This window comes from Mytilus galloprovincialis, chromosome 7 (genome assembly GCF_965363235.1).
Source record: "Mytilus galloprovincialis chromosome 7, xbMytGall1.hap1.1, whole genome shotgun sequence".
NCBI classification, from domain to species: domain Eukaryota; kingdom Metazoa; phylum Mollusca; class Bivalvia; order Mytilida; family Mytilidae; genus Mytilus; species Mytilus galloprovincialis.
This window is the reverse complement of record NC_134844.1, coordinates 46,028,681-46,046,483: the sequence shown is the minus strand read 5'-3', so window position 1 is coordinate 46,046,483 and position 17,803 is coordinate 46,028,681. Positions and strand designations below refer to the sequence as shown.

Genomic DNA, 17,803 nt, shown 5'->3' with positions numbered 1-17,803 from the left:
TACAGTATTATTTTTATTTTTCCCCATAAATTTATATATATATAAATAGAGCACACTTCTTTTCTGGCAATGAGGACAATCGCTAGTTCATTGTTCCCCCGAGACGTCTGACTAACAATTTCCCGATTTTGGATCATTGATTAATCCTTCAGATTTCAAAGGATATACTGTATGTCCAAACTGGTTTCCATTTTCTCATGCATTGCTCATTTGTACGTGAATCACACCTACCACATGTGACAGTTATTTTTGGGATCCAGTGTAATGCCAAAATTAAATCAGGAAGTAAGCAGGAAAATAAAACAGAGAATAATGATAATATTGTATCACCATTACGACTTCTTATGGATACTGTTATAATTAATGATTATTGTTAAGTGAACTGACAACATGGTAAGCTTTTTAGATTTTCTTTTTAAAAATGTATATGCACTTTTCTTTTTGACGACGAAACATATGACTTCAAGATAAAACATTGTTGTGACGTCATTCTATTGTTTTACCTGTTCTTTATTTCAGCGATTGGACTATCATTTACCTGTAAGAAACCATTATGTCACCTTTAGCTGTCCAATATTTTTAAGAATAGCCCTCCTCTTTCTTAAAAATATTGGACAGCTAAAGGTAGCATAACTGATTCTTACAGGTAAATGATAGTTAAATTACTCAAATAAAAAACCTATTAATACCCCAATTGTTTTCATCTTGTAAACATTAAATACAACCAAAGAACAAATGACAGTTAAATAAAAACATTTTATTAAAGTCACTTTCCAATACAATAACTTTGTCACTCATCAAAACGGTTTCTTGAGGAAAAGAAATCACTTTCAAATTGATTTTTAACACATCCAATACTAATATCACAGCCATTTTCTCGTGTTTTGGGGTTGTCTCTTTTAAGACTAATTCAATAAGTTGATTATGCTCGTTGAAAGTCTTGTTCTTTGGATTTTATGAATTTATTTCTTTTTTCAAAAGAGTTATCCTCATCCGTCTTTAGACTATCAAAATTGACCTCTGGTGTTGCTCTTATTCTTCCTAACATCAGTTTCAACTACAATTAAAAATGAATAAAGCAATGAAGTAATTATTTTTTAATTTGATAGATCATGCTACAATACAAGGGCCATGAACAAACTAAACCTTATCCTGTGTAGAAAGTGCGAATTTTGAACTTCCTTCATGAACTAGGGGACTATAATAGTTTTAATAATATTCAAGTTTCTAATTTGATTAAGAAATATTGTTTTTTTAAGTCTGATATTATTGCTTAAATATAAATATAATGCTACACTTCGCTCATGAACCACGATGAATATGGAAAGTAGAATAAAGGAACACATTACCTCATTTTATCTGTCAAACAAACCAATCGTGTTTCCGATTCGCACTTTTTTGCAGTGATCGTTTTATGAGAGATTTTTTTTTCAAAAGAAGATCGAGACAAGAATATATTTCGGTAACATTTATCAAAAACACAAAGGACTCAATAAACAAATAAACGAAAAAAAGAGCGACACGACCTTGCAGAAAGAAAAAAAAAACAGAAAGGGGGGGGGTGTATTCAGGTGGTACCGTTTGGGTACAGTCTCTTGAAAAATCCAATAAAAGAATATAACTGATTGCATGTTGCTATTTCTTCATTTGTTCAGATTAATTAATATGTATTTGTACTAAAATCGACTGCGGTGCACTCGATATGGTTCAACAAGAACCTGTTTTCATATCCTATTCTTTTTCTTTTTTCATTCACTTGGTAAAAATAAAACCCAAGAAGAAACAAGAAACTAAAAGAGGAGGACTACATTTTGAAATATAATATATATAAAACTAACCATTGTTAGCTGCTTTGTCTATATCCTCTTTGTAATCCACACTGAATACTGTATCTGAATAGATTCCAATTACACATTTGATTTTAATCCAAAGTTTGAAACAACACAATCACTAATACATGCAACGACATCTTTTTCTTCGTTTTTGCATTTAAAATATACTTTCATCACTTTATCCATTTTGAAACACAAACCGTATGTAATGGTATCCACGGACACTATGAGCAGAAAATGTGAGTAGTCCTTGCGCACGTAAAAATTACGATACACATACCCTGTGTCTTACTGTTATTCTTCATGTAGCAATACATGTTGTTTACCTTCAGCTGTACTTTCTTTTTGTCTATTTGTATTAAGTTCAGTTATTGTTTAAAGGGGCCAACATGTAGGATATATTTTAATGTAAAGAAAGTTTATTCACAAAACAATTTTCATACTTGATGAAAATAAATCTTTGCTGGCTTTTCTTTTATTTTAACTTTTATCGACGTGTTAAACAATGTTTTAAGTAAGATATAAGCCTCTAACAGTCCATTCTGTAAAATATTGGACAGGTCTGAGGCCTCAGACCTGTCCAATATTTTACAGAATGGACTGTTATCGGCTTATATCCCTTACATAAAATGTAGTTTAAAGCAATCTGCTTTTAAACTGATTAATAAACTAATGGCGTGAAGATAAAAGTGATCTATATTTTGTCATAAATCCTATTGACTATCTGGAAAAGATAAAACATAGAAATGAAAGGAAAAGGAAAGACATGGTTCGTGATAATTCAGCGACTGTGCTCAATTAGTGTGGATTCATTTTTATATCGCTGAATACGGATTTTCTCGGATTTTGTGGGTAATGTCAAAGTTGAGTTTAGATATTCAATTTAAAATATACTTTTTTCTTAAAGATTGTATGCAGACTGTGGCATAGCCAATATATCAAATATAAACGAAATCATAACCCCCCACCCCAATCCACGAAAATTGATGCCCATGAAAATAGACGAAGGCACAGTAAACGATTTGGTGTTTCTAATAACCCTTTAAGATGTTTAACTTTCCTTATTATTCCCGTTCATCTTCTTCATGCTGCGTAACCATGCTCACCCAAAAAGTCACGCGGGATAACAGAGTTGAATTCTATTATTGAAAAGTTTTAAAAATTTACACATTATCTTGTTTTCGTGTTTCGATCACGCAATTTTGATTTACTACTCGAGACAATAGTCACGAATATTCATGCACAATTTATACTATATAATTATGAAAAAACTTTCTTTCCAAGTTATCACACAGTTAGGTTTCAACGCAATTAACATTTTGGTTCTTAAATTATTGCAGGTTAGAAAAATAACATTTAAAAGGTTTGCTCATCCTTAGATTATTTGAAAATTTGAATAAAAGGAGAAAGTTCAATAAACTTTTACGCATATGCTATCTTCTTTTTATTAAATTTCTATATAAAAAATACTCTTCTCTTCTTTTCTGGCTATGAGGACAATAGCTAGTTCATCACCAACCATATCCCGAATTTGAACGACATGTAAATCCTTCAGATTTCAAAGGCTTTACATTAATTTCAAACTGGTTTCCATTTTCTCATGCATTGCTCATTTGTACGGGAATCACACCTACCACATGTGACAGTTATTTTTGGGATCCAGTGTAATGCCAAAATTAAATCGGGAAGTAAACATGAAAATAAAACAGAGAATAATGATATTATTTTATCCCCATTTCGACTTTTTATGGATACTGTGATAGTAAATGATTTTGGTACATGAACTGACATTCGACAATATGCATATGGTAAGCTATACAAACAAATTTGATCAACCTAATTTATATAAAATCTTTATGTACTTTTTGTCGATGACACAGATAATTTCAAGATAACATGTATTTTAAAATCATCTGCTTTTAAACTATTATAAAACTAAGGCTGTGAAGATAATCTATATTTGTTACAATCAATGTTATCGAGTATGTTTCCCTACAATTAATTCATAATGACCCAGGAATAATTCTGCATGATGAAAAGTACTATAGCTTTAAATAAATCAAAATATTTAGAACACCACCATACCCGACAATTATAATGAATGATTGAAAATATATTATATATAGATTCTACCACTGCATCGCGTGTAATACGATATTTACCCGCTCGAGACAGTTGAATTTTTTTTAATTTAAAACGCCAGGCTTGCCCGAGCGTTTTAAATATTTAAAATTTAACTGTTGATAGTGGATAAATATCGTGTCACAAAAGATTTAGCGGTGGAATCTTTCTCTAATGATTTTCTAACATTATGCAGGCAAACTTATTCCTACTTTTCGAATGATCTGCAAAAAGATGTCTTCTTTCATGCCGTCACAATAGAAAATTCAAAGGAAAAGCAAGAAAATTCGACGTCATAATCGGATTTAAACCAATGAAGTACTGAGATAAAACGAACCACACGTTGATTACATTTTTTTATACAATGGGTACAGAAAGGGATAAATTGACGAAGAATTAGAGAAACTTAAATACAAGATTCCTTAACACAGAAAGTTATATTTAAACACCTCATTGGTTCAACGATCATTTTACTTCTATCTATTGTATCATCAGAGTGTCAACACTGAGGTTGTGAGTTAGGATCTTGTATGTGCCAAGCTCGCTTGACTTCAATCTTAGTTGACAAGGTTTGTCAGTTTTCTCATCAAAGGTTCGTGATTCTCTTCAGGCATTCCAGTTTTCTTCACCTATATGTCCGCCACAAAATAGAACAATAGTAGTGTTTAACAGCTATTGAGAAATCAATCTTCACTCCATGTTTTTGGCTCGGTTTCAACCTGTAAATTTTGTAGATTTCGTATTATTTTCGTCATATTTTGGTTATGGTTTTAATGTTTTTTCTTGTTCTTTGGATTTTTATTGTCCCCTTAGAATTGTATGGTCTATCTCTTTATTAAGTAAGGTTGTTTGTAATTTATTAAGACCATTTTTAAGAACTGTTACACTTTTATATTTTTTTTTGTCTTTTCAATATTCCAATTAACTGCATGGAAAGAATTAATCAAAATTTTAATGTGGAGCCTTTTATACATTCATATTATAGATTTCCAAAAAATGCATTTAAAACATTCTCGCATCTCTATATTTTTTATACCCATATCATGTAGTTCAACTTATAATTTGTTTAGAAATCGTTAAAAAATTGTGAAATAATTCTTCAAAAACAATAATTTCCTTGTGATTCTTACATTTCTAAACACTATAAAATCAAGAGATGTGGTTTGATTGCCAATGGTACAACTATCTCATATAAATCAGACCATCTGAGATTCATTGAAGGAACTATAGTTCATTTTAAAAAATGAGACTAAATGTCAAAACAAAACATTAGAGAAAAAAATAGGCCAATCAAATAAAGAATAGAGAATAATGTAGATTTCAATTAAAAAGGTAACAGAATAATTGGCAAAATGGAAAAAGAATGAATGAAAAAAATATCTAAAACAATAAAGAATAAAGAAATTAAAAAAACTCAATCTAGATCTGTATGTTAATGTATGTATAGTTGCTATTTATTATGCGATTTCGAGTGAACCAGATGCATTACAGAACTGTATTGAAGGGATGCTGTGTTGTAAACGTTTACCAATGTTTTTTTTTTACTTGAAAATAAGAATCAACATTCAGATATAAAAAAATGTTCACCAATTTCAAACATTTTGTAGTTACACTGGTGAAAGAGACCTTAACAATAATAAACTCATCATAGTTACCAGGATTTATATACCTATATGGAGTTATTTTCTTTCAGAAAGACAGGTTATTCTTTTTCAGAATCAACCCGGACGATACCATGTTTCAATGAAATATGCTTCAAGGCATAAAATAATGACCTGTGTGAGGTCATTATTTTCCTTGATAAAAATGCAATCTATAATTAACTTCAAAATTTTGTTCATCTGATAGTTTTTTGTTGCCGATTTGGAAATTTATTTTCTAAAGTTCAATCGATGATTGATGTAAAAAAAAAACTTCATTGCCCGCATTTTAATTTTAGAAACAAATAACGTGAAGTTTTGTTAATTTATCGCTACAATAAAGAAACATTGTTATATATGTGAGATGAATTTTAATATAGACCTTCATAAATAAAAAGCCAGATTTAACATATTCGTGTGTTAGATTTTGAAAATCTTATTGAGTCCTGAATAGGTTGATTGATTTTTGGTTGCTTGCTTAACGTCCAGTGGCAAATATTTCATGCATGTTCAGGACATAAACGCTGAATAGGAAATCATACTGTGACCTACATGTATTTATAATCGTCTTCGTGTCAGTTCTTAACTTTTTAAAATTTATGTATACCTTTTACTCTATCAAATAATCAACTAATATGATAATCTTATATTCTATTGAATAACATTAAAGTAACTCAGAAAAGAGTCGGTGCGGAGGGTATATAATTATATCCTGATTATCTGTTAATAAAATGTATTGCTTTTCGATCAAAAGACAATCTTTCTAAATTTTTCATTCGATTCAATTAAAATTGTTAAAAAAATAACCACTTTTCCGCGATAGAAATGACATTACAAATAGAACAAAAAAACATACCCCTTCCCCTTTTCCATAAACTAAGTGGCACAATAAATTACTTACAATGTATTTGTCATACACCGTTATCGGATGGTAACAATACATTTGTGTCTTACCTCATGCAGTTACAGTAATATTTTTATTGTGTATAGATAATATTTTTTAAAAGGTTTATATATAGATTCATTAGTGAGTTTTTTTTTCACATTCTAAATGAGCCGTAGGGCGTATTAAAACATGAACGCATTAGAAAGGAATATCCCACTTTAGTGTTGTCGGTAAAATAGAATACTAAGTTTTGCAAATCTTTATATTTTTTTTTTTACGGTATATAAGTCAGATAATGAATATTTTAAGGTTTTTCTTGTCATAGAACACACCTCGGTGTGTTCTTCGACAAGAAAAACCTTAAAATATGCATTATCTATAACTTAAATTTTATACAAACCTTTCACTTATAATATTACAAACGGACAGTGTATTGTACTAGTATACAACCCAAATTCCAAAGTTTCCACGTAATTTCACGTAACAATAGTGTATTTATCTAAACATGTTATCTCGTACCTTTGAACAAAGGATTGAAAACGTATACTAATAAACCCATATATCGACTGGTTGCCAAAAAACCACAATAAAATGTATTTTCTTCCTGTCTGTAGCAAGAATAGATTAATGTTATCTTAAAAGGTATGTATTATAATGTTCGAGATAGCAAGACGTGAAGACTTGTCAATATATTATCATATAATATGTACCTTCCTTCCCGTTTAATTTTCGTAAGTCATCTGCAATAGGCTCCTATCATTTTATAAAGACATCATAGTTGTTTTTAATCTGTCATTACATTTAATTTTAGACGACTACAGATAAATGTGTAAAGATATGGCTTTTGATACTTGGATACCGTAAGTTAAATATTCATCTATTTTATCTCAATGACACGCTACACATGATAACAGATATCAAACATGTCTATAATACACAAAAGGATAACACCAATCGCTAAGATTACCACATAGTACATTAAATAAAGGCAACAGTAGTATATCGGTGTTCAAACGTAATATTGGGACGAAGTCCCCTATTACAGTAGAAAATTCAATAAAAAAAAAAAAAAATCCGGGAAAATTTCCCGAATTTTTCATTGTACTAATGAACTCAAAATCGTTCATTTTTTTTGTCGTGTTTTTTAATTTCCGGATCTGTGCAGAACACATAACTCTACTTCCTTCTTCCGGTCTTGTTGTCGTGAGACTTTGATTAGTCTAGTAAAATATAGGAACTCAAGGAACACAATACCAATATTTCATTTTTAATCATTCTTTGTTTTTGGTATGAATAAACGTTACCTGATGCATTGCGTTTCTTTGTTTACATTGAACATGACGTCATATCTTAAATAACGTCACAAGTAAAATCCCTAACAACAGAACCAAAATCGGAAACGTTACGGTATTTCCGTTTCTTTTTTGAACAAATATTTAAGTTACAAAATTTTTTTTTTTAACAAACTTCGTCCCCATTCACAGGTAATGCCTGCCTCATATTAAATTGAAAGAGAGAAAACAAGTCATACCAACCACCAACTCCCGACTTCAAGAAATGGTCCAGATAGTCTGACTTTCTACAGGCACACAATGTGGAACAGATTAAACCAGTTTTCATGCGCATTCAATCCATAATTCGTAAAAGTCTTTGTTCGCAAAGGATGACGATACAGTTCCCTCTACTCCGTGACCCCTGGCTAGCAAAGATGCGTAAAACTAAAATAAAACGAACAATAGCAAAACTGCGTTATTTCACTAAACGAACAAATCCCAAACTTGACATTTGTTGGTACGATATTACCGAAGAAAAATTAAAACAACATTCTTATGAAAAGAAGAACTGGTGAAGTTGCCAATGAGACATTTATTCACTCTGTTACGGCCAGAAATTACCTTTAAATTGTAGCCAACAAAAGACACAAATCAATAATAAAATTTAACAATATTTATTATACAAACGTTTACAAGAAGTATTACGCAAATATTACTGTCAACTAAACTGTCAAAATATAAGTCCAATCTTTTTATCTGTATTTGGAACACTTTTCGGAATCCAATCAGAATATTACTTCCACTACTGAGGTCACAATCTAGTATGATGCTCTTTGAAGAATAAAAGTGTCAATCCAAATGCTGTGAATATTATACTTAGGTCTATCGATGTATAAGTCTAAGTCTAAAAGTTTAACTTCATTGTCTGTATATATATATATATATAGTTATCACGGAAAACTCTAGAACATTCTATAAATTTAAAATCCTAGAAAACTATAACGGAAGTTTCTGGGAAAATGTAGAAGTTTAAATAACGCATTTTTTCTTAGGATAATTCTGGAATCGTTAAGTCAGTTAAATGGAAAGTTCCAATAATTCTATCAGTATCTGTGATTGTTACAGTGATTTCTAAATGCACAGTTCTAAGATTATTCTGTAAACTATCAGGCCACATAACAGAAATTATACCAACATAAATAAATATAATAGTTACAATAGCATAAAAATTCTAGTTTAAACGACATGAATATAAGAAATTACACATGTTACAATATATCGTTTGCAATTGGCTTTTAACAACACTCATACCATTTATTCCATAGGCGTATCATGCCTTAAACTAATGGTATGGTTTCGGCAAATTATACATATGGGTCACGAAGTGCATTACGGCAGGGGGCCCCCAGAAGCTCTGGGTTTTATAGCGTTAAAATCCTGCCTTCTGAGTGTTTCCTGGCAATAAAAAATGTTTTTGAACAGCAGCATTTTTTACAAGACAATTTGAAAAAAATGAATGTCTGTGTATTGCGGGTTTTGTAGTTTGTTTTCTATTTTTGATAATTTTTGTGTCATTTACATAGCAAGATTGGTAAATGAGAACAATGATCAACAATACTGTCATACTATACCATCTCGACAAATCATTGCGCAAAATTCTTAATATTATTATTTTTAAAATAAAACAATCAAAGTGCGGCTAGCAACTATTGAGCTATAGTGAATAGAAAAATGAACGAGGATCGGGAATGTGTAAAAAAAAAAACTACGGCAATCCTCACACACATACGCTTCAGCCTATAGTCCTATAATATAAGACTTCCGAGGTTCATATCATTTACATACAACGTTTTTTAGTGGATATTTTTTACTATCAATGTTGAACCCCCATTCGGATAGTATAGGATTTGTTTTACTATCAAAGTTGCACCCCAACTCGGGTTAAACATTGATAGTAAAAAAAAAAATACTTGATAAAAAAACGTTGAGTGTAAATGATATGAACCTTAGAAGTATTTTATTATAGGACTGCTGGCCCAGAAACAACGTGTTTTGGGGACTACACACCTTTCTAGACCCCATAACGCACAATAGAAATAAAATTGAAAACAATACTGTCCGATTTTGTCATATGCACATTTACTAGAGAGCGATTACCGTGATATTTTGGTCAACGGTTGTCTTGCAAGAAGGACCTGCCTACGCTTCTGGAGCACCTTAAGTCGCACGATTTTTTTTAAGGGGTCCGTGTTTTTAATTTGATTTAAGTTTTCAATGTCGAATGGTGTTGTTTGTCCTCGTGTGTCTTATTTGTTCTCTGGTTTGTCTTTTGTCCCTTGATCGAGATTCTTTTTTGAAAATACAAAAAAAAAAAAAAAACAAACATAAAGTCTACACCATTCCTTCAGTTTTTCTATAAATTGTAATAAACAATGGAACGAGTAAATTGGCGGTCTCACGAAAACTGACTCCCGGTGAAGTACAGATATGCGAAACAATGGTTATTTATGTTCGGGGTTTATGTTACGGAAGGGCACTCAAACAAAGCCACAGTGCAGTAAGGAGTATGGATTTAAAGGTCTTACGAAGTCTCGAACATAACCAATCCCGACTTTTAAAGAACAATTCCTGAGTCCTGATTTATAAGGTTATAATTTTGTAATACGGTATCTTACATTGTAAAAAAATCCCTTACCTCTGATTTCAATTGACATTATGCTTGAAATATTTGCAACTGCACGTTAAGAAAATAAAACATCAATCAACTGATTTTGAACTTGACTTGTGGTGGTTTTATTAAAAAAAAACAACGAGTGAAATCATTACATATATCGGTTACCTGCATACCTAAGGATATGGCATTGTGCAAACAATAATTTTACTATTTCCAATTGTTTTGAATGCTTTGAGGTTTATATCAACATCATCTGGAATCTAAACTTGCAACAATTAATCAAAAGAAAAACTGCTGGCTTCTTCGACCTTGAATTTTGTTCCAAACTGATGCATTAAACTTAAAGAACTAGAAACATCATGTGGAGATTTTCCGAATTAGCTGGCGGTTGTTGCTAGCTATAGCATTATTCAGATTATCCACCAGTTTCAGTTTATTCAGTCTGTGTCAGATTGGCGCATGAACGAATAACAACACCCTACATTATCCGCAACAGCATCTTAAATAATTCCGATTGCAAATCAATAAATTGATAATGGTACTGCGGTTACGTACATTGAAGTGCTCAGTACTTTTAATGTTAAAAGACTTTTTTCTTTCTTTTATAAGAAAACAGGCAGAGGTAAATGTAAAACATTTATTGTATGGAAGTTTGCATACTATTCTAGCATATTATTTTTAATATTTTGAATTTTTTTGGTACAGTTTTCCGTACCTGCAGTAAATATTGGTACGATTGGAACCGTACCAACCGTACCGTGTGCTACGCCAGTGTATTGAGATTTAAATAGCGTCGAAATGAGAAAAGTTTTGACGATTTCCTCGAGAAAACTTACGGTCTGATTAAAACAAAACAATTTATGTAAACCAAATATGACGGACATAACAACAATAACCTCTCAATAACATAATATGCATTTGCGTTAGTTCTATTGACTACATATTAATAAGAAGGAAGACTAAACTTTAAGTATTATACTTTTTCTCGTCGAGAAACATTATAGTACAGAATAGTTTTGATAACGATTACACTTGCAAACAAATATTTCAGAGTCTGTGAGATCTGCTAACATGTTATTTATATTATCTTTTGTGTTAATACAAGGCTTCATTGGCTAAAATCAGTCAAACAAGTTGTTAAATGGCCATATATGCTGCAAGAGGACAATCGCCATCTCGAAAAAGAGTTAATAATTACAAAATTGAAATTTTTTTATTTGGCGTAAACTAAACCGTTATTTCTAGTTTCTCCTTTGACGTCTTAAAAAAAAATATGTTTAGCTAATTAATAAGTAATACTCGTTAGGTATACTTTCTTTCTATTACAAATTTATTTTTCTTTCAGAAATGTGCATAAAGATTTGCAAGGCGACGAGAGGTATTGCTTGACTTCTACCACAAAATATAGTTCAAATTATTTCAAATGTGAAACATTAATTGTCTTATTCATACAGGATAAATATTTGTTATATTGTTTTTACTTATTTTCAACCCTTTCGTTTGCAAAGAGTAAAGTAATAGTGTTTACAATTGAGTTATAATCTCTTCAAAGAAACGAATTTGATTGTTTTTGAAAGGGTAGACAAGGGTGTTTTAAAACAATATACTTAGCACCAAAAGAAATCCCTATGATATGAATATCACACATTCAGATGCTAAACCATGTTTAAAGAAGATCGCTCGTTTGGCTGTGTTGGATGTATAAACGCTCAGCCATGATGTGTCTGAATAAGTCCATTAAATAAGTTGCATTGAACCTTAGTTGACTACCATCGTCTCTGATACGTCTGAAGGGTCAAAAGGTAGAATTCGTATGGGAAAGAGACTGCTTTTTATGTGACAGTGTAAATGTTTCTTCTTTAATATTGGTCGACAAATTTTTCCGATCCTGTAATCATGTTAATTTTCTTGTCCTACATGTACAAAACTTAAAATGAGACATTGTATATTTGGCAACAGGATGTTTAGCAAACAAGAATCATAAATAAAATCAACTCTACGTGAAGTGACAAATATTCCTCCTTACTTTTAGAATAACGATTAATAATCTTATTTGTACTACCATGAACAACACAAAACATCAATAATATGTGGTTATAAGGGACGACATCAAAAGATCAATGTAAGATAAAAAAACTTCAAATAGTTTGGGGGTTGGGGGCTGAACTGCTGCAACATGTGGTTATCCGACATTGATTTTTACATATATCTATATGGGTCAATCAATTTTTCCCAAATTAAGTTAAGAAAGGGGGAGGGGGGATCAGTGAAAAAACTATGTGAATTAAGCTTTTTATCCGTCATTGAACTTTTGATGTCGTGCATAAGGTCCACAAAAGTCTGCTTGGGTTGTTGTCAATTCGTTGTTTAAAAATCTAATGCACTCTTTGTATCATTCAGTAAGATAAAAAAAAAACACAATGACTTCAGATATGATATTATGTAGTAGATATATTTGCATCATATTTTACAGCTTATGTTGGATGTTTTTCTGATGATGAATCTCGTTTGTATGATTTTCCAAATCCTTCATGGAACCAACCTGACCAGACAATTGACAAATGTTTGCGATTCTGTAAAAGGCGGAATTTTATTTACAGCGGATTAGAGGTAAACATATATAAAAGGGAATATCCGCCCTAATGGTAAATTTCTTAATCTGTAAAATGCAATTTCTTAATTAGTAACATGCAATTTGTAAATTAGCAACATGCAATTTCATAATTTGTAAAATGCAATTTCTAAATTCGTAAAATGCAATTTCTTGATTTGTGACATTTACTTTTCCATTCGTTACATGTACATGAACTTCTACATTTCTTCATTTGTGTCAGTGTAATTGCAACCCACCTGCCAGTCAATCAGAAGTTTCTTTCTAAAGAGAAGATACAAGTTACAAGTTTTACTAGTGAAGAGGGATATAGTTCCACAATATGCCACACGAATTAATGTTGTTAATTACGAGATTACAGTTGGAAATTTCAAGATTAAAGTTGATAAATTCAAGATAAAGTTTATAGTTCCAAGTCATATTTGGCTAAACATATATAATCTAATTAATGTTCATAATTAGATATCATTATATTAAGTTTAAGACGCATTGCTTCTGTGGCAGTGATGACCCAAGAAAGATTTCAGGTTATTTCAAGCAAAGTGAAAGTGATTGTACTCTGCCTTGTGGTGGACAAAGCCGAGAATCATGCGGTGGACCATGGCGGTTATCAATTTATAAAGGTATGGAAAGCAGGGATGGGGTAATTGAAAATGTAATGGTAATTAAGTGTAATGCATTACAATTTTCCATGTAATTGAATGTAATGTGTAATTGAGCATTTTTTTAATTACTTGTAATGTAATTTAATTAATTACAATGAAAAAAGCATGTTATGCTCAATTACTTTTGAATTACATTTCAACTACATGTACTTTTATGGTGTTAATGATAAGGATTTATGTTTAATAATATAAATTGTAAAATTATATTTATTTTTCAAATATTGATATCACATACTTTCTGTAATTTATTCTAAAGTTTTTATATTACTTATTTGACCAACATAATTTTTTTCTGAGTAGTGTTATGATTTGAAAAAAATACATATGTTTTTAAGAAAGATCTTTAACTAAATAGATTGAAAAGTAATAAATCACCATGTTAAACAAAAACAAAAAAATGTGTGAAAATCTTTATGAGAGTTCATTTAGAATTTAAATTTACTGCACACAATCATTTCGTCAAATTAGTATACACAAAAGGATTATAGAGATAAAAATTATTAACAGCTGTAAAAATAAACAGCAATTAATCAGATTAAAATGTCCAGGGGCAATGCCACTATTACATGTATTTTATCTAATTAGCAAAATATTGCTTAGATATAGACATTATATACATTTTATATGAATTTGGTTAAATATACTTACCATGAAATTACATTTATATTATATAGAATATGTTTGCTTTCACAACATGTTCTCATCGCAATTAACTAGGTGATTAAAAATTACATCCATGAGATGTACTTACCTACGTCATAGTTCACCTGTGTAACATACACTAGCTTTAGTTTTAATTTTTGCATACCTTTTAATAATTATTAAGTGAATTTTTTTTAATTTATTTATAATTTCTTTATTCATGCTATGTTTTATTTAAATAACTTTATTTCTGAGATGTCAAAATACCCCTTAATGTATTGGCAAGTTGATAGGAACTAATTTTCTCTTTTATCAACACATCTACATATTATGGAAGTATAATACCTCCATGTTCTAATCAAGCGATATATGCCACATTAGCTCCTATAGAAATACTTTTTAGAATGGCTGTCAAAGTGTACAGACCAGAGAGATGCAGACTAAATGACAAAACATTAAAATTACTCATGATTATCAAATGCAACGCTTATACTATGTTTACATGAATATTTTACACATACATTAAACATACATGTATGTATAATATTGGTTAATAAATATTATGATGAAATGTAATGTGTAATGTAATTAATTACTTTAGTAAAGTAATTGTAATTTAATTAATTACATTTAAAAAACTGTGTAATGTGTAATTAGTGTAATTGACCATATTTGCAATGTAATGTGTAATTTAATTAATTACATTCCAATGTAATTGACCCCAAGTCTGATGGAAAGTTTAATTCAATAAGCCTGGCTATATACGCTTTTTTTCCGGTAAAGTGTAATGCAGTATATCATATAATATTTTATCATTTTAGCCGTTGTTTAGGAAAAATAGATGTCATGTGGTTGTTTCCCCCTTCCTTATCGGCAAGTAAGAAATACTTGTAAACTGTTTGCTCTAATGTATCGTTTATCATGGGGATATTTATAAAAACCGGTATATATAACACTAAATAACAAATTATTAGATAACAAAAAAGCATAACAAATTTTATCAATAGGTCTATTTAACACGAAAATACGATTTGAGAGTACTCGCAAAAACTGAAAGCTAGTTACAAGTCAATAACCTTAAATAATTTAAAAAAACAAGCATCAGAGACGAAAATAAACTAAAACACGTCCCAGGAATATAGTAATTAATGTCATGGACAGTCAAATAAGACATGACCTGTTCAAATATAGGCTATCAATTTATATTCAACGACATCGTGGTTTAAATGTACTTGTTATACTGTGAATACTAATAGATTGCAGCGTTTTACAACCGTATCCACCACATTGTGCCGACATCGACTGTACTTCTAGCAGTAACAAATGGTGTGTCAGATGTACTGACAGTCTGTACTACAAGTTAATAGGATACAACTGCAGAGGTAAGGTTTCCATAAGTTTAAGCCGGCAATCAGGATTTTTTAAGAGAGTTTATGAGCAATAGCAAAACAAGTTGCTTTCTTTAAAAAATAAAAAAATAAAATGCTTCACAATCATATTTGTAAACGATAAATGTATTGACTTTCGGGAACATTTAAAACTAAGACAAGTTTTTGGCAACCCTCAAGTTAAGTCCTCGAATATGTTTACTTATATCCTATGACATTTTTTTTTAAACTGACAAAATATCGTGCATGCAGGGGCTCGGGTATACCTCAAGTAGTCCGCAAAATGCTTATTTGTTTTTTTATGAAAATATTTAAAACTACCAAGATTTCCTGTATAATCCTCAGGCATGCCTTAAAAAGTACTTAGAAATAATTATTTACTGTAAGAAAATATTAAAAAAAAAAACAACCTATAAAAATGTACATGTATTTATGGCCTACTTCAATCACACCTTTTGTGTGTTACTTTATATTTGTGATCAAACGTGTCAAATTATAACCGGTTATATACAACATAATTTAAAACACAGTTAAATACAACATACAACTCAATACCATAACAAGTTTTAATAATCCGGTGCTCGTAAAAGTACCTTAAACTGTTTTAAAATGTAATGTTTTTTATAAATTTTAAGCAAATTTTATAAGATATAAAAAAGTATTATGTAGTACCAGAAGTCCATTACTAGTAATGGAGTACAAAGACGAGGACACAGTCAATGTTGGTCAGGTCAAGTTTTTACCCCAAAACACATATATTTTCCTGTTATTTTTAATAATATAAAATAACACAGAAATGTCATCGGTCAGGTCATTGCTGTTGTTGGTCAGGTTATTGGCAACGTAAGAAAGGTCACGTTTTCTGAATTTTTATTTTTTTCTCTATTTTTTCATTAATTTATATATTAAATGATCAAATTTTATTATATTTCAAATTTAACATAAATCTTTTAATAAATAAAAAAGTTATTAGCATTTTCAGTTGGTCCTGTTTGTTGTCAGCCTAGGTCATGTCGCGTTTAATGAAGGTTTAAAAAATGTTTTGTATATTTTTTCTTATATTTATGATTTGAATCTTGGACTATAATACTGAGATGACAGAGCAAAAAAAAGGTTGGTATTTGATACATATATATATTATATGTATTTGTAGATAAATGCTCCACTAGAAATCGTTGGTGTTGGCCTGGAAGTTGCGGAAATGAAATTGCGTCCAACTGTAACTGCATTAATGGATTTAAAACAGTTAAAAGCGAATTAACCGCTAATTGTCAACGTAAGCATTCAATGTATAAATATATCTTTAACAAACAGTGATGGCAATGATTGCTATTTTTAAATGATGTTCTTACCTACCATAAACAAAGTAAAAAAGACATCCACGTTTATCGTTTAATCCAATTGTAAGAGGTTGTTACGTATAATGTATCACTTTCATTGACAATTCTGACAACACTGAATGCTTAATAGCTAGCTTAAAATATCAATGAATTTTCAGGACGAGAACAAATTAACAATAATAATAACAATACAGGCCGTCGGGGATAAAGGTCTGGCAAATTTTGTCTGGCAAAGCAAGATGTATCGAATATGGACAGAAATTGCCTTGCATCATGCCACCTAGGTACCCATCAAAGTGTTTTCTAAACGTTCTTAGCAAGCAAATAGCGTGGTAATTTCTTTACATAACATGGCATCGGATGTAATATCTAAAATTGTGACCGTACACAGCTGCATTTTAATACGTCCTGCACAGCCAAACAGACAACCCATGTTGTCAAGGGAAGGGAAACTAAGAGAGACCATCACATTTCTATTTTCAGTTACCCATGGTACAGTTTTACTGTATCAACATTTGCATTTGTTTTTGATTGATAAAAAGTGCCCTCCATGTATATTTTCTTCATCAGATGCATATCTTATATTTTTCACCAAGTGTACAAGAAGATAGTTTTTCCTTTTCTTTCGTGGTACTTTGTACTTGCCGAAACTTATATACCCTTTATACCCTTTGAAAGGACGTCTGAAAGTCTTTGTTCTTTCAAGTTGAATATATTTTGTAAACGTCTT

The 17,803-nt window shown here is 30.6% G+C and overlaps 1 protein-coding gene across 2 annotated transcripts in view; it reads left to right on the top strand.

The window, feature by feature from the left end:
- Positions 1-305: 305 nt before the first annotated feature.
- LOC143083107 (uncharacterized) overlaps positions 306-17,803 on the top strand; it is a 30,040-nt gene continuing 12,542 nt past the window's right edge. The window contains exons 1-7 of one of the 2 annotated variants that reach the window (XM_076259338.1): positions 306-393; positions 7,291-7,339; positions 11,773-11,805; positions 12,901-13,037; positions 13,517-13,661; positions 15,602-15,727; positions 16,887-17,009. In XM_076259338.1, coding sequence (XP_076115453.1) covers positions 391-393; positions 7,291-7,339; positions 11,773-11,805; positions 12,901-13,037; positions 13,517-13,661; positions 15,602-15,727; positions 16,887-17,009 — 616 coding nt within the window. In that variant the 5' untranslated portion in view covers positions 306-390. Of the gene's footprint in view, positions 394-3,501; positions 3,641-7,290; positions 7,340-11,772; positions 11,806-12,900; positions 13,038-13,516; positions 13,662-15,601; positions 15,728-16,886; positions 17,010-17,803 lie in introns of those variants that run through there. The other variant, XM_076259337.1, reaches the window with a different exon arrangement.